Source organism: Falco rusticolus, chromosome 4, assembly GCF_015220075.1.
Source record: "Falco rusticolus isolate bFalRus1 chromosome 4, bFalRus1.pri, whole genome shotgun sequence".
NCBI classification, from domain to species: Eukaryota; Metazoa; Chordata; class Aves; order Falconiformes; family Falconidae; genus Falco; species Falco rusticolus.
Genome location: NC_051190.1, coordinates 93009171 through 93030905, shown reverse-complemented (window position 1 = coordinate 93030905; position 21735 = coordinate 93009171). Strand labels below are relative to the sequence as shown.

The 21735-nt window shown below is 41.4% G+C and overlaps 2 protein-coding genes across 2 annotated transcripts; one reads left to right on the top strand and one right to left on the bottom strand.

Annotated features, from left to right (window-relative positions):
* Nucleotides 1-1713: 1713 nt before the first annotated feature.
* RP9 (RP9 pre-mRNA splicing factor) lies at nt 1714-9047 on the top strand. Its single transcript, XM_037385112.1, has 6 exons — nt 1714-2023; nt 3248-3278; nt 4072-4201; nt 4515-4606; nt 6074-6135; nt 7300-9047. The coding sequence occupies exons 1-6, from the start codon at nt 1821-1823 to the stop codon at nt 7526-7528; spliced, it is 747 nt and encodes a 248-aa protein (XP_037241009.1). The 5' UTR covers nt 1714-1820; the 3' UTR covers nt 7529-9047.
* Nucleotides 9048-15132: 6085 nt separating this feature from the next.
* Nucleotides 15133-21403, bottom strand: LOC119146845. The gene is made up of 3 exons (XM_037385113.1): nt 21239-21403; nt 18602-20530; nt 15133-15698 (listed from the first exon to the last, which is right to left on the bottom strand). The coding sequence occupies exons 1-3, from the start codon at nt 21384-21386 to the stop codon at nt 15472-15474; spliced, it is 2304 nt and encodes a 767-aa protein (XP_037241010.1). The 5' UTR covers nt 21387-21403; the 3' UTR covers nt 15133-15471.
* Between the last annotated feature and the right edge of the window lie 332 nt (nt 21404-21735).

Genomic DNA, 21735 nt, shown 5'->3' with positions numbered 1-21735 from the left:
ACAGATCTACATTGAGTTTAGCACCTCAGGTCAACTGCTATGATCTGTGTTTCAAGAGAAGGCAGCAACTCAGCCTCTTCTTCCTAGATTAGGCCCAAAGAAAGGCTACTAATAAAACTGCTGAAAGGCAGGCGCACTGCTAAGCAAAACACACAAGCTGACTACTGACCCATGGGATGAATGAAAAAGGTTTTCTCACAACTTACATGCCATCTCATGATATCTCGGCCAGATGGATATGTTGGAATTATTTTATGAAGAGCAGAAGTTGAGGCTTTCTGAGAAGTATAGCTGCAAGGTTATGTTGCTTTGCTGCTGCATGTTGTTTTGCAGTAGAATGGCTGCTGCATTCTTTCCAGTGCCAGTAAAGCTACAAAATCTGGTGCATGAAATAGAAATCTTCATCAATGCTATATGTTAGTGGCATGACATGCAAAAGCTAGATTGTTTAAACTACAGAATAAGTCCCAAACACTTGCAAAAGATTGTGACAGAATTAACCAGACAAAAATAGTTTCCCCGGATCTGAAGTTGCAATGGCAGCCACTTAGCTGAATGCAAGTGAGAAACAAGACACGTGATCATTCGTCCCAAATAAGTAAGGTTTTACCAAGTAGAAGCTAAAATTAATATTAAAGTAGTGCTTGTTTAATAGTATTACATTGTTAAATAGGCTGTAGGGTTCCTGTTGCCCTTGGTAAAGATAGGGTTACTACGACTGGTTTTGTCTTGCTGTACTTGAGAACCACACGGTGCTGTAACAGCAGCTACCAGGCAACGGCATCATTTGCCTCTGGCTTGCACTTTTGGAGCACCAAGATGATCACAGGTAAAATCCCAGTCAATTCCTGGTCTTCTAAGATATGTTTTTCACCTTTTGCTCAGCTCTTAAGCAAAGCCCTGAAATCTCACCTGCCCTTGGAACTTCAGCGTGAGGCTAAAGCAGCAATTTCAGCTTTGCCTTCCCAATGCTGACCTGCCTCCATTCCCTGTCCTGCAGCAGGAAGGCGGCAGCCGGGGCAGGAACTGCAAAACCTGGGGCCGAGCGAGCTGAGGGCTGCTCACACACACGCTGAGGTGGGGGAAGCTGCCCTGCTCGCCAGGCAGCTCTGGCAGCGGCACCTTCTCCGGGCCTGTGGCCAGACCCTGCCCCACGACCAACACCCACCTCCCACAGCACCAACGCGTCCAGAAAGAAGTAAACCCCAAACCCAACTCCGTGCGCTCTGGATGCCCCCAGACACGGCCCTGGCCTGCTCCCCCCACCATCCGGACCTGTTTCGGCCTCTGGCAGCCCTGCCCTGTGACCGCCATGGCGGGCGCCGCCCCCCCCCAGCCCCAGCCCTCCCTCAGGTGCCCCAAGGCCTCGGTGAGGGCCAGGCCCCCCGGCCTGCCTCTCTGCTGCGGGCCGACCCGTATCCCGCCTCAGCCTCGCTGTGTGAGAGACTGTGGCGCCGAGGGGGGGGGGGGGGGCGGTGTGTGTGTTTCAATTTTGAAGGCGCAACGCTCCACAGTTCATTTTTAATAACGCGCTCGGGGTCGGGCGGCAGGCGGCTTGGCGGGGCCGCGCCCCGGAGGCAGCAGCGGGACGGGCTCCCCCCGCGGCCGCCCGGGGCGGGCGGAGGGGGCGGTTGCCCGGGCGGGCGGGAAGGAGCGCGGGGCGGGCGGAGGGGGCGCTGCCGGCCGTGGCCGCCGCCGGCGCCGCAGGAAGTCCGCGCTTGGCCGGGGAGGGGAAGTGAAAGCGAAATGCGCAGCGTGTGAGGGTGGGGAGGGGGCGTCGCCGCGCCTCGCCGGGCCCCGCGGGTCTGGCCGCCGCGCCGATGTCCCACAGGGCGCCGAGGGGGCAGGAGGAGGAGGCGGCCGCGGGGGAGGCGGGGGAGGAGGCGGCGAGGGGCAGCCAGGCGCGGCCCAGGAGCCACCCGGAGCCGGCGGCGAGCGGCGGCAGGACCCAGGGCCGGCATGAGAGGAAGCGGAAGAAGCTGGAGGCGCAGCAGCTGCAGAAGCTCCAGCACCTGGAGTCCTTGTAAGGGGCGGAGGGGGGGAGGCGGCTCGGGGGCGCGCAGGCCCGGGACCCGCCTGGCCGCCGCCGGGCTCAGAGCCCACCCCGCCGCGTTTGGCTTCCAGTGCCGCCCGGAGGAGCCGTGGCTTTCATTCCCCGGCCCCGCGGGGGCCAGGGGCTCGTTCCCCGCCGGCGGCGGCCGCTGCGGCTCGGTCACGGTGGCGAAGCAGCCGGCGGTGCCCCCGCCATGGCGTGTCCCCAGCCCCGCCCCCGCCCCGGGCCGCAGCGCCGCTGGCCCGGCCGCCTTGTCGCCGTTTACTGGGGGGAAAATGGGGCTCCTGCAGGTGCCTGGAAGTTCGGAAGTTGCGGTGTAGACGCAGAAGTTGTTCAGCCGGTTTCCACTACAGTGGGTTAAAAAAAAATTGTTAAAAAGGTGTGCGAGCGGCTCAGCGACTCCAGCAGCAGCCCGCGGTGCTGTAAAAGCTTTAGGCTATTTCGTTGGAAGGGGTTTAACGGGATAAAAAGATCCGAAATTTTACTAGAACATGATTTTTGCCCTTTCCGAGCAGAAGTAAAGATCAGTTCGCTATGAAATGGGCCTTCCAGCTGCACAGGTGGCTCCACGGCGGTGGGTGTGTGACTGCATGGAGCACAGGCGCGGCCTCGCCGCTGTGCAGCACCGCCTTGCTTGGGTTTTCATAAAGGCCACCTCTGCTAATTGAGAAATGCTGCAGGAAAGGTGGTGCTTCGGTCAGTAAGGTTCAGTCTTCAGGCTGAAGCCACTGAAGAAGGTGAAATTGTGGTATATTAGGTGTGGCGGGCAAAGCTAAGGCTTAAGGAATGGGCTGACTTCGCCTTTCCAGCCGAGTATGGTTCAGCAGCGCTGGAGTAAAGAGACTGGCACCAGTGGGACTTGGGGAGGGTGCTGTTTGTGCATTCGTGGTGACTGAAGCTGAATTGGCTGTGCCACACGTCCCTGTAAAGCAGTGCGATGAAGGTAGTTTTCTCCCACAAGAATGTGAATCTGAAGGGTGCTTGTAAGAGGTGTGGGGTGATGCGACACTGTGTTGCCTCTGCTTGCATCCAGGTATCTGCGTTCTGTTATAGTTCTTGATGATTAGTGGTAGAGTAAAATATAAGAGGAAGTTGAGGTGAAGGTTTTAGGTCTATACCATTGAAATACTGCATTTTCTCAATTTTTTTGTCTATGCTAAGCTGCAGAGTAACAATATTTCTATTGCTTTTCAGCTATGAGAAACCTCCCCCAGGGCTGATCAAGGTTAGTAAATATGCTGCAGTAAATTTTAGCACTACAAGGGATTTTCACACAGCCTGTCTTTAAGGCGATTTTAAGTGTCCATACTACCTATATATATAAATTACAGAGAGGAGTAGGTGGTGCTGGGGAAAAACTCACGATCTTCTCAGTTACCAGCTGACCTCTTTGACTCGGTGAATTCAGAGTGAAATGCTCAGAATCAGACAGGATGAGACCGGTTCTTTCACCACCTATGTGTGCATGCAGAGAGAGAGAGGAGTCATGGTAAAGCAGGTTTTCAGTTTGAGTGAGATTTTCCAGAATTCTTCCCCACTGGTTGTGCTCAAACATTTGTGTAAAAGTACTTTCAAAATGATCTAAAATTTGGCAAAATTAATATACCTAAACCTTAATCTAGTGCTTTTAACCTAAAAAAATACTGCTCTGTGTTGTAAAAGCTGTTTTTAACTGTTATGTCTTGTTAGCAGGAAGAGGAAAAAGAAGTCTCCGCTTATCTGTTAAGTGTTCATTTATATTATTTAAATAAATAAATGATTAAAATAAATGGGAAGGAATGGAATTAGTAAGGCAATAAAGCTCAGACTAGCAAGTTCAAGGGAATAAGGGGAAAAAGAAAATTACTTAGTGCTGTTAAAAGGGTCAGGTATTTTAGATACTTTATGCGTTACAAGAAAAATAATTGTTACAGGAAAAATAGGTTCCATATTAAGCAAAGGCCTGCACGCTTGGAGTATTAATTTTTACAGAGTTAAAAAAAATACGTTATCTTTACTGTCCTTATCTTTTTCCATAGGAAAATGAAACAAAACCAGAAGACTGCATACCTGATGTACCAGGCAATGAAAGTGCACGAGAATTCCTGGCACATGCCCCGACAAAAGGGCTTTGGATGCCTTTGGGGAAAGAAGTCAAAGTCATGCAGTGTAAGGCTGAAAATATTCCAGATGTCATTGGACCTTCATATAGCCATCCGTTTTCTCTGGGGGAGGGCAGCATGTCTGGTGGACAGATGACGAGGTCCAGGTAGATTGACATCAATTTGATATAAAGGCAGCCAGCATCTTGAAGGCTGTGATAGCTTTGAATTTCATGACGTTACTTTTATTAACATTATGCTTGTGTCTCTCTCTCTTTTTCAACAAATTGAAAATACTTTGCATAAATACTTTTTTGGGTTTTTTTTTTCCTTCTGATCTGGCTGAGAGGTGCAATTCAATGCTGCTTCTTTTTTTAAAGGTTGGAGGTGTAAACGTTATGGACACAGAACAGGAGATAAAGAATGCCCATTCTTTATTAAAGGCAATCAGAAATTGGAACAATTTAGAGTAGTGAGTACAAATACTGTAGTATTATTGCTTGTATTTTTTAATACTGGTGATGCATAGTCTTGCAAGTGAAGACTGTTAGATGATGCTTTATTAAGGATTTTTCCTCTGTCTCTAGTATAATATAGATGCCGAAAATCTCCTAATAAAGAAAAAGCTACAGATGTGGTTGGATGTTTGACTACTTTGCAGAAAATCTACTCTTCAAGAGGAAAATTAGTAATTTTTACATTTAAATTGGAAATCTTCAAGAGCCTGTTTCAAGCATTATATTCAGTTTTTGTGATTAAAATGTCAACGTAACAAAAAATGTTTAGTCAAGCTTGAGCTGCCCACATTACAGCTGCTTCAAGCCTTCCACTTTCACTGTGAACAACCACATCATGAAGCCTGTTGTCTAGGTCTGTAATCCAGTCATTGTCTATAAGTCTGATCTCTTGCTACATGAGGTTACATCTTGGTTCTGCAGATTCTTTCTGCATGATTTCTCTAACTTTTCCTGTTGCTCTGCGTTGTTAACCTGTATTTCAAGCTATCATCATTTTGTGTCTTATGTCCTCATTTCTATTCTTGAAAAATGTAATCTGGTGTCATTCTGTCTAGATTCTGGATTCATACTGGTTGTGTGCTACTGCAAAGAGTATTTTTAGCCCTCTCCCTTGACCAGATTGCCTCTATTCTTCATTTTTCCTCAGGCTTCTTCTCTGTTGCATCAAACTCTTGCTGTATGTCCAAGGCCCTTCATGACACCTTCCTGACATCTTTCATTTGCTGCTGACATTTTAATTCCCACCTCTGGTCAGCATCTGATATCTCCTCTCTATTGAACTTACTTGCTTAATATTCCAACAGAAATGATTGCCCTGTCTTCTTGCTGCATTCTTGGGTGGCGTGAACTGACCATAAATGTCTGGACAAGTTAATTTTCTGTCTCCTTTCACAACTCTCTTTTGTTGCAATGCCTGTTTAATTTAAAAATAACCAATTTAAGAACAAGTAATGGTAGCCCATAAAATGCTAGGACAAATCCAACTTCATTATCTGTTTGTCTCCTGTGCCTTGCTCCTGTATCCCTGTGTGTTTGTATCCAAAATTTTAAAATATGCTATGAGGGCCCATTATTTTGAACTTCCAATATTCTGTCTGTGTCTAGCTATTCCTATAGTATATGTATGGGGTTCTCTTGGTTAACTGCAGTTGGAGAGGAAGAAAGGTAGTATACCTAAAGAGAGTCCCCTCCACTGGTGATGTAACTGGATAAGCTTTTACTGAAGTAAAAAAAACAGTTCAGATTAATGATGTTAAGTCTTGAGAGTATATTTGTGCATTAAGAGCTTGCTAAGCGTATTTCATCTTTTGATAAAAGCCTCTTGCATTGCATTGTTTTGATTTATTTTTTTAGGAAATAAAACAGTCAGTGTTAAATAGTCTTATTTACCAACACCGCATTTTCTGTTTTCCACTTTAAAGGCACATGAAGATCCAATGTATGATATAATAAGGGACAATAAACGTCATGAAAAAGAAATGAGGTAAGTGTGTCTCTGTAGTAAACTGCATTGTCAATTTGGTTTTGATTTTGATAACATGATACTAATGTATAGGTGAAATTTTGATATAAGCTTACCCTTGCCTCAGAATATTTTTTTAATGGTAGTTGATTTTCTCGGAGAGTAATGCATTTCTACTTTCTCAAATCACTTCAGTAGTACTTCCTACCTCTTTAATTCTATTAGCTTCTATATTTTTTTCCCCAAACAAAGTTTAAACAAGAGTTGTATTCATTTATGCCATAATATTCAGGTACTTGGGTTTAGTTTTGTTTTAAGCCTAAAAAATCAGTGGGGTTTTGTTTGGTTTGGTGGGGTTTTTTTTTCTTTCACTGACTTCACTGAGATGTTTTCTAAAATTTGGTACATCAGAATGCCTTCAGTAGACATGAAAGGGTAGATTTAGGAATCTAGTTCTAGGTACTTGGTGTTGTTCCTCATGTGAGGTTGTTACTTGTTATATAAGGCAGCAGTTTTTAATGCGTTCTAGAAAGGACTGCATCAGTGAGATAACTGAACAAACTATAAGTAGTCCATAGAGAGTACTGATGCTGCAGGTGTGTTGCCTTTTTTTTTAATTAAAAAAAAAAACAAATCCTTGGAGAGGATATTGAAGATGACAATAAAATAAGCAAATAGTTTGTCCCTGTTTGCCAGTAATCTATGAAAGTTCAAAGGGAGAGTGCCAAAAGTGTCAAAAATACCTCTGCATTTCATGTAGAGTCTCCTCTGTCAGCTTCACTGATACCGTCCCTGTATCAGCACGGTAATGAATGCTGTAATATCATAATCCCGATATGCACGTGTATGGATAACCATAGAACAACTTATGGTGCTCTGGTGGTAGCTGTTGCCTCATTATTTTGGCAGACATAAGTATTGGCCAATAAGCTATTCTGCCTTTGATATCCCGTGGGATGGAAATTCCCTGAAAACAGAATATATGTTTGTCTCAAAAGAGGTCACTTTTATCAGTCTGTGAAAACTGTAACAGGAGTGCAATTCAGCAAAAGAGGGAGTGTTCCTCTGCCCCTTGCATGCAGCTTCTGTTTCTCAAGCTAGAAAGGAAACAGATGAAAGCTAGAATAAGTAATTGCAGGTAGAGGAGAGCTAGGAAGGTTTCTTAATCACATTTTTTAAAATCAGGATACAGCAACTGAAGCAGCTCCTGGAGGACTCTACCTCAGATGATGATGATAACAGTGATGACAGTGATGAGGATGATGAAGATGGCAGCAGCTCCTCTTCCTCAGAATGTAAAGATAAACACAAGAAAAAAAAGAGAAAGAAGGAAAAGAAAAAAAAAGAAAAGAAGAAGAAGAAAAAGAGAAAGCGTAAATCATCTAAATCTAACGAGAAGTCGGAATCTGACTGATGGCAGTCAGCTGCTGCATGCTGATTGACCTCCACTTGTGAACTGCAAGGGAAGATCCAAAGAATGAGGAAGAAACCACCAGGAAGGGCTTTATTAAACTCAGAGCATACAGATGGAAACATACAGCATCCTACACTGGCTGTCCTCTTCTGCCCCTCTGCAGTGCTGCAACCAGAAAGAAGAGAGCTGCGTTAAACAATACTCAATCAACCATATCTTTGTACTGTAGAACCTGCGTGTGCTAAGGGTCATCTGTCTTGGTCGGATTGCATCTCTGCATTGCCACACATGACTTAGCAGCAGAAAAGAGCAACACCAAGGCATTGCCAACAAATCTGCAGAACTAGCAGACTGTCTAATGAAGTGTCTTTTCTCCATGAAGTTATTATATACACAGCCTCATTGTAATGGGACTGCGGTTTGCACCATGCGGGGCACTGAGAGTTCGCTCACAGTGCTTATAATAAGCAGGTTGTACTGTGGTTTTGGGTTTTTTTTGCTGCATGCTGCATATGTGCTGAAGTTCAGTGTACTTATCCGAGCACTGGCAGCTAGGGAAATAAAAGAGCACTGCTGAAGGGGGAAAAAAGTTAATCAAGGGGATTTACTTTTAAGACAAAATTGCAGTGTCAGCAAGACTTGGGTTTTTTGTATAGCAAAATCTCAACATCACCACCATTACTACGCACAGTTCTGCAACACCCAAAGCATTCTCCAAACCATAGAAGTGGAAGCCAAGTATATAGTGAAGTTAAACATCTAACATCATTAAAGAGGTAGTGGGTTTAGTTATTTTAAAAGGGTTTTTTTGTGTTAGAAATGAAGAAGATTAATTTCTACATACACTTCAGTATCAGTTGTTTTGATACATTTGAGGGTTTTTTTTCCTTTTAAAAAGGCTTGGGGAAATAAATTCCAACTTTTTTATGTTTACTAGAGGTTTTTTTTATGTAGTAGTATTTTATGGATCATCCCACAAGAATATTAAATAAATACAAAGGTGTTCAAAATAGTTTTCAACTATATGCATGTAAGCCACAGAACAGTAGCTCTTGTAAGCAGGAAGAAGTGAAAGTTTTGTGTATGTAATTGACCTTGTGGACTGACCACACTTGTCTTTTAAACAATCTTGCAGATGCCACTAGAAAGATTGAGATAGCTCTAAACTGTGTTGGAGTAAGCATCTCTTTTTAAACCTCAAGGTACAGTGGTATAAAGCTGTGATTTGAGGACCTAGATGATATACGCTGGTACTCTGCAAACAGAGAAGGAAAAATAGATTTGCTTTGAAAAGACTAGGAAGGACTTATGTAGCACTTACCATCTCTGTGCTTATGCTTAAATTGAAAAAAAACCCAACCCAGCATGATAAAACTTTTGACATTAGTAGAGTGAACATTAACAGTGAAATCAAGGAACCATAGACTAAAATGCATTTAAGACTTACTTTTTTTCTCCTGAGAGCTTTGAGAAAGAGGACAGGGAAAAGCACACATTAAAATGTGTTTCCTCCCTCCTACGTGTCTAAGAGTCATTTAGTAAAAATAAACCCCTGTTCCTTGCCACCCATTCACAATATGTTCTGGGGAAAACCAAAGTAGCCAAGGCCTACTTACAAAAAGATTCTTTGTCTTATTCACAGAGCTTGAATATGGGCTTGTGTTTTATCCTCCAGTATTATTTAGCAGATCTCCCTGTGATAGGATTTACTGGTGACTCCTGATAGTTACCTGTATCATCACCATCAGCAACAAATTCGAAGCTCCTGGCTCTTTCACCAGAAGAAGATTTGACAGCTGAAGTAGCATGAGGAGCGTTATAATGGACTGGTTCTCTGTATTGCCGCATTTGGTGCTTGGAAAAATCCGTGTATGCTGGAAGCCACAGCTATTATTCACCTGATGCATTCCAAGATAATTCTTATTCAGGTTTGTCCAGAGCAGAGGTAGCCTAAAGATCTTTTCAGTTACTTCAGCTTTTAAGATTCTTCTGAAGTTTAATATAAACATGTTCAGTTTTTCCTTAGTCTGTCATCCCAGTGCTTGTTAATGGGTTCTTCCCATGTTGCCTACCAGGGTTTACTATTTGAACAATCAAGAAAAATACCATAAAAGCCCATTTCTAACTTATATCAAATGCAACTTAATTGTTTGTTTTGAGACACCAAATCACTGTTCTGTGCCAGACTAAAGGTCTGTTCAACACCAGTGTCTTTTTTTCACTCATGGTCAATAGCAGATGCCTACGCAGCAGAGCAGTGCAAACTAGTGGCATTACTTCTCTCATTCCACTGAAATGCTGTCTCAGCCTCTGCTGCTTGTAGTGCAGGTACTTTGAATCAGGTTGTTGTCCTGGTTTCAGCTGGCATAGAGTTAATTTTCTCTTTAGTAGCTGGTACAGTGCTGTGTTTTTGATTTAGTATAAGAACAATGTTGATAATATACTGATGTTTTCAGTTGTTGCTAGGTAACATTCATACTAAGTCAAGGACTTTTCAGTTTCTCAGGCCCTGCCAGCAAGAAGCCAGGAGGGAACATAGCCAGGAGAGTGACCCAACGGGTATTCCGTACCATGGAACATCGCGCTGAGTACATAGACCTGGGGGAGTTGGCTGGGGTCTTGCAGTCATGTCTTGGAGACTGGCAGGGCATCAGTCAGCAGGTAGTGAGCAATGCTGCATCACCTGGGTGTTTTTCCTCTTTGGTTTTATTCCTCTCTCTCTCCTTTTCATTACAATAGTTCTTTTATTCTACCATTAAACTGTTCTTACCTCAACCTGTGAGTTTTACCTTGTTTCCAGATTCTCTTCCCCATCCTGCTGGGTGGGGGGAATGAGCAAGGAACTGCACAGTACTTAGTTGCTGGCTGGGGTTGAATAGTAACAGTCATGGTTTAGTATTTAGCAGCCTCGGGTATTTTTCTTTTACATCCAGTCACCACCTGTGAACTTTTCAATTTCCTTAAGCAAGAAACTCTGCAGTGTAATTAATGTGTGAAGAAACATAATTTGCTTTCACACTGCTCCCTATTTCATTTCATACACTGTAGTTCTTGTACTGGAAGGTAGTGAACAACTGATTCCTATTTGTTTTCCCCATATCATTCCCAGTTCTATAAATCTTTATCCTATCTCATACGTAAAGATTTTAGCAGGCCTTTACTGAAACTCATATAAGTAGAACCAGTTTCAAAATTAAAGCTAACATTTTCAATAGAGCAAGATTTCTAGTACTGCTGACTAGCAGCCAGTGCTTTCTTGCTGAAAAGCACTATTCATGTCATCGTTCAGCATTTTAAACAATGCCAAAGCTGGCATTCAAGAGACTCCAGGTCTTTTAGAAATAGAGACACTAGAGATAAATACCAACACCCATTGATATTAACAGAAAATTATTCTATATAGAAGTATATCCAGAAGGCAGGATAGAAAGCTACAGTCTGGAACAACTGATTAGCCTTTTTTAAAATCTTAACCATTGGACTAGTTAATGTTTTTGTTCAGACAACTAATTCTTTTTCCCTTAGTAATCCTTGCCTTCGTTGTAGATACATATATTTGTTTGAAAGCTCTGTTGAAGCCTGAGTGGTAGTAATAGCATAATTGTATAGTCCCATGAATCTAAGTAAGTGTGAAATGCAGTAACAGACTTCATAGAGAATACAGCTTCACAGGCCTTCAGCTCCCAGATCCAGTTATATTAATACTCTGACCCATTCTTGTTAGAAAGATTATTTTAACAAAAATCCTGACATCTGTCTTATTTCTTTGTCCCTGGAATTGCTTGGGCTTTACAGTCTTGTTGACTGAGATGGCTGCTGGCAGCAAGTCAGAGGAATCCAAGGACTCCTTTTTAAACAGTGAATTTGTTTTTCCTTGGTATGCCTGCAGTTAGCATGCAATGAGTAGGGTTTTTTCTTGTCTGGTTTTTTTTGTTTGTTTTTAGTTTTGTTGTGGTTTTTTTTTTTGCCATTGGCTCCTGTCTTCCACTGTTTGATGTTAATAGAAAGACCTGTAATTAATCTGTTCCAACATAAGGCAGAAGACAGGACACTGTAAAAGGGAAAGCTTTGTGTCATTCAGGTGCTACCAAATTGAAAATCAGAATACAGAATTAGATCCTGGCAAGCCAACATAACCCACTGGCTCCACTTCAGTGATTACACCACACCCACACTGCGACAGAGGGTTTAGTTTGCTACAAATAATGATTTAGAAATTCTGAGTCACAAGACTAAGTCTGTCCAAACACAGGTCCGGCTATGTCAGTGTCAGAGGCCTCTAAGGTTTGTTGGTGGTACGCCAGGCAGCAAATAGATTCTTCAGCTGCCCTGCAGTAGATGCTGCAGGAAGCAGGTGAAAACTTCAAAGCCAATGCAGTAGTGCTACAGTTACAGCTCCACAACCCTGCCAGCACTGCAGGAAGTCACTGGGCGATCTAGCTTCAGTGGTAACAAAAGCTGACACATATGCAGACCTGTAAAATGAGATCTCAGATCTCACTGTAGCTAGTTACCTGGCTGAAGAAGGAGGACCTGGACTTTACTTCACAGCCTGTTAGTATGCTGTTTGTACTTCCCAGCCTTTCTGAAGCATGACAATTTTACCCACTGGAATATTAAATACAGTTGTGAACTAGTTGACTTAAGATGTAGTCCATGAAACATCCATGCTGCTGAGTTAAGAAAAAGCCAAGTAGAAGATTTAGTAGTACTGTCGGAGTAGAGTATGCCACATAGAACATTATCCAAGAAGTTTATCTAGAGCACTAGAACATTCATACATCCTACTTTAAGCATTGGTGTGGATACATAGCATGGGTAGCTACAAGCAATTAGTTTAAAATAGCATTTGTTTTCAAAGAGCTGACTAAACACTCCTACTGCTACTCCCTCGCATCCTGGGAGCTAGCATCACCAGGCCCTGAACTGCTTCTTACATCTGGGTAGAAAGCACACTGACTATGCAAAACCTGTGAAAGAACAGCTAGCACGATCTTGGGAGTCTCTGTGAAATACTAGCCATTCTCAAAGATGAGAGTGCCACCTAACCATGAGGTCATGAGCATCCCTTTATCAGACAAGCTGCAAAAGACAAACAGTTAAGTCTGTCAAGCAGAACTCAATCCCAAAGCTGCACTTGAGTTCAGGGAAAAAGACAAGAAGCCTTACCTAAGAGATCTCAGTTGTAGCTAAGGGTTACTCTTACTTAGATCATTACTTAGTCTTCAAGTTGATATTCTACCACTTGTTCTCATCAGAATAAAGCCTGTCCCCCTCTAAAAGCAGCATATTCCTGCATTAGATATCCAAAAACAGCAGTCCTATGTTTTCCAGAGTATTAAAAAGCACCATGCTTGAAGTAATTCCCTCCCTCATTCTATTCTTCGAGGTTCTGATGCAACAGAGGTTTTGTGCAGCACAAAAGCCAAATAAGAATTTGTATTCCTGACTTTCTCACAGGGTAGAGAGGTAGGGTAGAGGGTAGAGGTACCTGCTTAGGGTAGAGAGGAAATAAAAACCTGGCATCACAAAGTTAAAGTGGATCTTTTTCCCTAACAGCTTAGGGCAGAGGCTATAATTACAGTAGCTCTTTAACAAGAAAGCAAGCAAGTGCTATTAAAAATAATGGAAAGATGGAGGATCAGGATCAGTTGGGTAGGGAAGCCTGAGTACTCGTCACTGAGGAAAACCAACAAAACCTCAGTTACAGGTCAGACTAGTAGGCTGTAGGCACAAAACTTGAATGCAGTTACAGGAAATACTGCTTTTATTCATGTAGGTTATTCTAGGGCACAGACAAAATAAGAATGTTGCAAGAGGAGGCAGAAGGCAGGTCCTGTCTGTCCATTCCCCCCTGTCCTTTGTTAAAGAAAAATTGGTGGGGTTTTGCGTTTGGTTGGTTTAGGTTTTCTACCTTTTTCATTCACACTATCACTTCACTGGGGAGTCATCCAAGAATGTTTATTCTCAGCTGGTGATACCAGCTTTCATGGACATAAAAAAAATAAATCACACTAATCTAGATGATGTGGACAGCTCAAATATATTTCCATTATTCATAAGATAACTCAGCAGAAAGCTGATTTTATCATCTTAGTTCTATAAAGCAGTGAGTTGCCAAGGACAGTATCAACTGTAACAGAAGGCATCAAGTAAGATATCAGGGAACAGAGTATACCACTATTGAAGGTGAAATAGAAGGCTTTACAAAGTCCATCTCTCCAGGTCAGAGTGTCTATGGAGGAACTTAGAGAAGTCCCCACAGAAAAAGGGGAGGAGGGAGAAGCATCACATCACTATGCTTTAGTTTTAGTCCTCAGTCATGCATTTGAAGAGAGTAATATCTGAGGAACTGCCTTGAAACTTCAAGTCAGTACTTGACACAGTTAACTATATTCCTGTACACTTTGACAAAAACAAATCCAGCCAACAGAGGAGAGTATTGTACTTATGTCCACATCATATACACAAACTGACCACAAGGTGCAGAGCTTAAGAACAGGGCAGCAGTAAATGTTATGCTAGGATAGTATTGATGTACATACAAACCTATCATAAGCTTTTTTTGCTTCTGTGTATAGACAGAATACAAGAAGTCCCAGAGTGCAATTCTATTAAATTTATTATTTAAATAGTGGATGTGCTAGTTGTAAAAAGGTGACTTTAGTGTTAAATACTTAATTCCATGTTAATAGTTTCCTCAGTCTTTACTGTGCTACTTTTTACCTTTGAAGAGTACACAGCAACTTACAAAATATACAAGAAAGTAACAATAGAGTTTTGGATTTATGCAGACCTCATACATTTCCCCTGCTTCTCCTGTCCCAGTATTTGCAATTATCTTCTCTTATAGATGGACTTTCTGGTTGCAGACCCTAAAGAGGAGGGGGAAAAAAAAAAAGTATGCATTCTCCCTCCAAATAATAGACGCCAGTTTGCTTCTAAAGAAAGACTAGGTATCAGTGATTGCCTTTTCCTGTTGCAGGAGAAGACACTGATGGCTGATATTAGACCTATGTATTCAACTTCCCAGCAAGGACAAATTCTGCAGGAATGGCACTGGACTTCAGAACATCTCAGTATAATAGATAGAAAAAGAGTTCCACGTGAAACTTGTATGCATCCAAGAAATACCAACTATTTTTGGGGCTAATATAAGTGGTATTTTGGCATTACACAAGTTTCCTGGAGCCTTTTACTAAAATACATCAGCAATTAAAGGTCTAACACTGATGTTCAAGTAATCTGACTCCAGGACTGATGCCAATTTTGACTAGTAAGATGCTTCAGTCTAAGTTTTTGTTTCCAACCTTGCAAATACATGGAAGCATAATCCTCTGTTTAATATATGAGAAAGAATATATAAAGAAAAAAACAGTCTTTAACTCCTATTTCCTGACTGAACATTCAGGTTAGCTTTACTATGCCAGCTTTTTGTTTTCCAGGAGGAACTCTCGTCTTGTAGGTAGCTTCTTGTATGTGCTGACCCTTTTCAGTTTAACCTTTTCAGACTCTCCCACTAACGCAAAGCCATATTTGTTACTGAACCTACTTAATGTGATTTTCCCCTCCATTGTTTTTCTCATCTTCCTCCAAAGTAGCAAGAAGTTCCTACTCCACAAGGTTGAAGTTATTAAGAATTATCTATATGCATTTGTGTTGTAACAAATTACAGTATTTTAGCCGAGACAGACCTGTAGCTTAAAAAAAAATATACACTGCAAAGTGACACAGGACCCAATATTTTAAAAAGTTAGTAGAACAGTTTGAAGAGCAACTAGACTAAAATAGTGGGGTTTGGGTTCCCCAGCCCTGCCTCCTTCCCTTAAAAGAAGGGACCTAACCCGCTCAAACCTACAACTGTATTCATAGTAATGTAAGTGTTCAAAAAAAAGCTTGCTTTTTTCCTCATCTTGTCTGCATACATAGCATTTGCTATTATCTCACAAGCTTCCAATATCCTTGCAGTTCAAACCGAGACCCATTATTCCTTGAGACAGAAATGAAAGAAACGCTTTAACATTTTTGTAGCTTGTTGCTGTATACCAACCTTTACATACACTGCTTTTAGGCATCTCCCACACTTCTTCTGCCTCACATCTCATGTCTCTGCGTTTTGAGGGTGGCTTGCCTATTCTTTTCTTCTTTGGTTTGACCAAAGGTGGGCACCCTGAAAAGCAAGGTACAACTGATGTTATTTCTCCAAAGCATAGTCTTAAAGCAAATTTAAGCTTGGCTTTCCCCAGCTGGTCTGTAGTGCTCCTCTTTCTCTCTTCCCTCTATGTGCCCATTTTAGCAGCAGATAAAAGCGACACCGCGTATGTCAAGCAACACTTATGCCTACAATATTTAATCACTGTCTAACCATAGTTCTGGATGCATTGTATTTTGGGTCATAACTTGGATAGGTATGAACATGGCAAAAAAAGAACGCAGTGAGAGCTTGATAATTCTATTCTAGTTCACTTTAAGTGTTCAGGACTAGTTGATAGCTGTCAAAGGGACCTAAGTCACCCACTGTCTTCAGACCTGTTAATTTATGCACCACAGGTACACAGTTCAAGAAGTCAAATTTAGAATATTATATTACTGCTAAAGCAACATATCTTGTCTAGCCACACAGCCTTACTTGTGGGGCACTTAAGTTTAACATTAACTTGAAGAAACCAGTCCTAAGATAAGCAATGTTGAAAAAGGGGTTAATTTACTAGCACTTCTGAGGCATCCATTGACATGAACAGCATTCGGAAGCAGCTTATTCCTACTTTCTAATACTGAAAGTGATAGCTTCTTCAGACTACACAGGCTGGAAGAGGAGTAAGAGAAAGCAGGGAGCAACATGTATGCCAAACACCCTCAGTATGCTGCACAATCTATCGCTAAGAGATATGCTGAAATTTAAAGGTAACAAAATTATAACTTATTTTCATGAATTGTTGTAAGGAGCTAAGAACAATGCTGCTAAAGTAATTTTTTCAACTTTTATAGAGAAGGCTAGCGTCAAAAAAACACCCCACAACTTTTTGAAGAAGTCTGTAGATAGAAAGGTTAGAAAGCCTCCAACGCAGGAGGCAAATCCCAAACCCAAACATGTTCAAGCAGGAAAGCAAGGCAGAGGGACAACTAAGGAATACACTCTAAAGAAAAGTCTATTGGGCTGTCTATACAGGAAACTTATTGTATACTATCACTGAACTGAAGAGAAGCAAGTCATCAGGCTGTTCTGAAGATAACTTGACACTCTGTTGATAGACTGAGCCTGTGATACTCAAAAGTATGTGACCCAGGAGAGTAGCAATACCCAAACTACAGCAAATTCTAGAGTTGTTCCAACAGCACTTACACTGAGAAATAACCTTGAAGAGCATCTAGAAACAGAGCTGAACTCCAAGTAGACCTTAATTGTAAGCAGAAACTATTCTGCTTTTGGAGGAAAGGTAGATATGGAAAGAATCTAACCTTTTACTTTGATTTGTTCATCTTTTTCTGAACCACATCAAGATTATTTGCACTCTGATATCCTTTAGCAGTAGCAGGGCAGCTGTTGATCCCTGCTAGTTTTTCTGAACTTTGGCCTATGTAGCTATCACACATGATTTCATGAGTGTTCTGCTCATCAGGATTAGGAACTACCAATGCTTCTCTTGAGCGCGTATGCAGTATCTGAGTGAAGAATTAATACTGCAGTTTATGGCAGTAACAACTTCAAGCTTTGCTTGGCCCCATCAAAGCATTCGATGCTTCGATTTCCCATGGGACCTTTAAAAAAAAAAAGTAGCTATAATGCATCCTTATTCACGTTTGATGAGAATATAAATATACCCCAAGATGTGCTGACTGACAGGCATTTCATCAATATTAGAGCCATGAAAATTAGTTTTACCATCTTCAAATTTTATCCAAGTATCACAAGCTTGCTGTTTTGTATCATATCCTTTTGAATGTTCCTCAAGAACCACATTGAGGAAATATGTTGTACCTTGTTCTTTGCTCTTGGCTGGGAGCGAGGGACTACCATGTATTTGGCTGGTAAATTTGGGTTTAGCACCTCTTCTAATCCAATACTCTTCAGCTGGTATCCCCACACTCTCCCTTAACAGCCTTCCTAATAAAAAGAGGTTGATTTAAGGTCAGCATTTGATTTTGCCAATATGTCAATATATTGTTTGATCCACAAGTCAGAAGGTAAAGCTAGCTACTGAATCTAATTGTAATAGTCTATTAAAAAGGTTTTCTGATGACCATACTTGATGAAAACTACAACCTGCTTTAAGTCTACAAATTTTGTAGAAGGAAAATGAAGTTTAAGAACACCAAGCCTGTTATTAGAAGCAGATCACCTCATTTTAGGTGCCTCACAAGACTTCACTAAACAGCAGCCACTTACATAACCAGTTATGAACCTTCGCTGATAATTCTGTGTATTCTCAGTTCAGATGAATCCAATTTCTACCAATATATCTACCCCTGAGTAAATAAAATGTTCTTTTCCAGGTCAAATTTAACAGTTTCACACTGATTTTATGAAAAAACAGCAAAGCTTTTTGTTGCTAACAGTAAAAGAACAGCAGCCACAGTAAAAAAAGATAAATTAATGGTTGACTCCTGCAAAGAGAAATTACACAGGGTACAGCCACCAGATTATAATGATTTAATCCTCTTTAATCCACCTAACATGGGTCTGTGATGGAAGCATCAGAATTTTGTATAAGTTTAAATACAAAGTTTCCAAGATATTATTAAATAATGGTAAATGCATAGTTCAAACAGCCTTAACCTTTTCAAATTCATGAATTTCCACTCATGTCAGAAAGTTAAGTATACCAAATCCAACTCAGGGGAGTTCTCTGGTGGTTGTGAAGATGCAGAATCTTCATGCAATAAGTAAAATATTGCAGCAAACCCCTTATGCCTCAGAAAAAAAATATTCTATAGTACTTCTGGCTGTAAGCCAAATGTCAAGCTACAACATTCTCCCATCTTCCCACTGGTTCAAACTACAATTTGCAGCTGCAATTAGGCATTCTTTGTGTGTTCTGTTAAGCAGCACTTAGTCCTCAGCAACTAGCTTACCTTCCAAGAGTTTCTGTAGTGTTTGCTGGTGTTCAGGTCCTCCTTTTCTTGCTGTAGACCTCTTTCTTCCATAATACCCATAGTCACTGTATATGACTTCATCTTGTTCTTTCTCCTTTGGCTTGTAAACTACACCAATGTTTTTACCAAGCCCACTCCTAGTTTTTATTTTCTTTTGAGCAGGCCAGCTAATCAATTGAGCTGGTATAGCATTTTCAGGTGGTTTCCAAAGCACCCTCTGACCAACTTGGTAGAAACTTCCTTTACTAGGCATCAAGATTCCATATTGAGTGGCTTCTTGAAAGAAATACTCAGTTTCATCTGTGGCATCATCTTCCTCATCCGCTCCATCTTCATCCTCCTCTTCTCCCTTCACAGAGTATTCTTCAGAGTCCTCAACTTCTGACAAACTCTTAAATGCTTTTTTCTTGAGAGAATTGACTTTTTTCCAACTAGGTGATCTAGGAAGGGTTCCCAGCTTTCTGCCTTTACTGGAAGCCTCTTTAATCTTCATGGTTGAAGAGTTTTTGACGTCTTGGTCATTCAAGCTGTTCATCTGCTCCCTTACTACTACTTCTTCTTCATTAAGGGACCCACCACTTTTCTCTTTCTCTAAGCCTTCTGTACTTTTCTGGAAAGTATACATGCTTTTCTGAAGCACATAGTCAGGGACAAAATAAGACACTGGGGCATTATCAGTTGATGAGCCTTCCTCTCTAGAGGACATGTCATCAGAAGAAAGACTGAGTACACTTTGACGTTTCCTTTGTGGCAAACAAACATCGTAGTTGTAGTTTGTATTTGTACCATCCAAACAACCCAGCAAACCGTTAGAGGGAACATAATTCTCAGTTGATTCGTCACACCAAATACTTTTATCTGTTTGACTTTCATTGGTTGTGTTGTGGCTTAGATTCAGCTTTTTCTGCTGGAAACTCAAGTCACTCATTACCTCCATACCAGATGGAAGTAGTCCTGTTTGTTGAACAAAGCTGGGCTCTTCTCGAGAAGCTTTTGAGCTTGTAGGTTTTTTAGAGCTAGATTTCTTAGCTACCACCACATCCTGTCTTACCACTGGTTGATCTATGCCAACAGGTCTTGCCAGCTCTGCAATTTGCATTGCCATGGTTTCACCTGGGGGGGATTTTGCCCGCTGACTTGCATTTGCCTGCTTTTTTGCATCCAGCTTCACTTCATTATTTTGGTCCTCTTTTTCTTGTACAGTTTCAACACCCTGTTTTGAGGAGAGAACAGCTTTTCTCTCATCCAAGGAAGCTCCTGGCACCATTTTCTCCCCTTCATGAGGGCCATATACCATTCCTTCACATGAGCTAACAGAAAATAAGTCACGCTGCACTATATTCTCTGGGACTGATTTACCACTTGCCACATCATACAAAGGGATCGTTTCTTTAAAGGACTTCCACAGCTGAATAGCTGGAGACCCATTTCCATATTCTATCCTCACTTCCTCCTTCTCAAAGGCATAGCTTCCAGTAGGAAGATTTCTATACTGCGTAGAGCTCGAAGGGCTCTTGTTATGAAACTCTCTGTCCACTGCAATGGAAGATCCAGATGAATCTTGTTTCTCTGAAGTACTTTCAGTCTCTGTACCTATACCAGAAGAAACACAGGCCATATTTCCTGCATCACAACCTTTTGTTTCTATATGGATATCTTGATGCTTTTTTTGCTTGTTTTCAGGCTGTCTAGGATCAGTCTGTGTTTCTTTTGTCTCCATTTTTTTTCCAGAGGTACTATAGTGTCTAAATCTTGTTGCATGATAAAACATAGGGGAAGGTGGGGGAACATTAAAATAAGGCCTCCTGCTAGTTCTTGCATGCATTGGATGCTGTGGAACAAAAAATCCAGGGTACTCATGGAGCGCAACAGAATAAAATGGAAAATATGGATTTCCACTTCGGAAGCCTAGACATTGGGGATAAAAAAAGACAAATATATCTTCTTCTTGAAATGAGTAATTTGATTAATGTTTGCTTGCATACACAGGAACAGCAAAAAGATCAGACTCATAGGTAGGGTAAGACACTACCTGTCAATGCTTGGAAGCATGTTTGGTGCAGAAACCCAGAGAGAATTGCTTGTTATGGAGCAGCTTATCTAGACAGCTACAATTTAGCTAGAGCTTTGTTCCTTGGAACGTACACCAATTAGCTTTCTGTACTTTTTTTGCTATTCTATGGACTATGCTATGTAGCATTGTCTTTGAAAAAGATAGCTCCAGATAGAAGCTGACATAGGTATACCATTTACAAAATTAATTTAACAATATTGTGTGTGGATTTTTAAGTTTATATTTATCCATACCTATAATACAAGCATGCATATATGGAACTCGCATATACACACACATTAATTGTTAGGCATATTCTAGAGCTCTGTATCTGTAGGATAACCATTACTTAATATTTTGCTTAGTTTCCATTCCCCAGAAACAGATACTACTTTCCAGCACACAAGCTACATATTTAACTAATGCTTCATAAATCGGATTTTTGACGACTAAAACATTACATCAACTCTACTTTAAGCACTTGAGAAGCTTTTTAGCACAGATATACATCTGTGTCATCAAACAAAAGCAAAGCTACCACAGACAGCTGTCGTGTGCCTTACCTGGAGCAGGTACACAGTACGGACTGTATGCATGGCTGAAGTACCATGGACTTGGTAAAGGCTGTTGTGCTGTTGGCTGTGCATAAAAAAAGGGTCTTGTGTTGTTTGTGGAATATGATCCACTTTCTGAAGTTGGGGCAGTATTCATTTTTTAAACACTGAAAGAAATAAGTTATAAGATTAACCACTTTAAAAACTGTGACTTAATGATTTTTATGCTCTGTCAGAATTCAGCACACATTCCTCTCCCAGCCCAATGAAAGCAGTTTTCATTTTTCTGGAAAGTCTTCTTTCCATAAGAAAACTACTATCTTCCAAGCAGAAAGTAGAAAACTGACATTACTACCAAGGTCAAAGATTTTAGTTCTTCGCTAAGCAAGCTTTTATATGCACCTTTCAATATTAGTACTTCAAGCCAATCTTATAAGACATTTTAAAGCCACAGGACCAGTAACTTTAATGTAGTCTTATACGCACACATCCATATAAGCAGTATT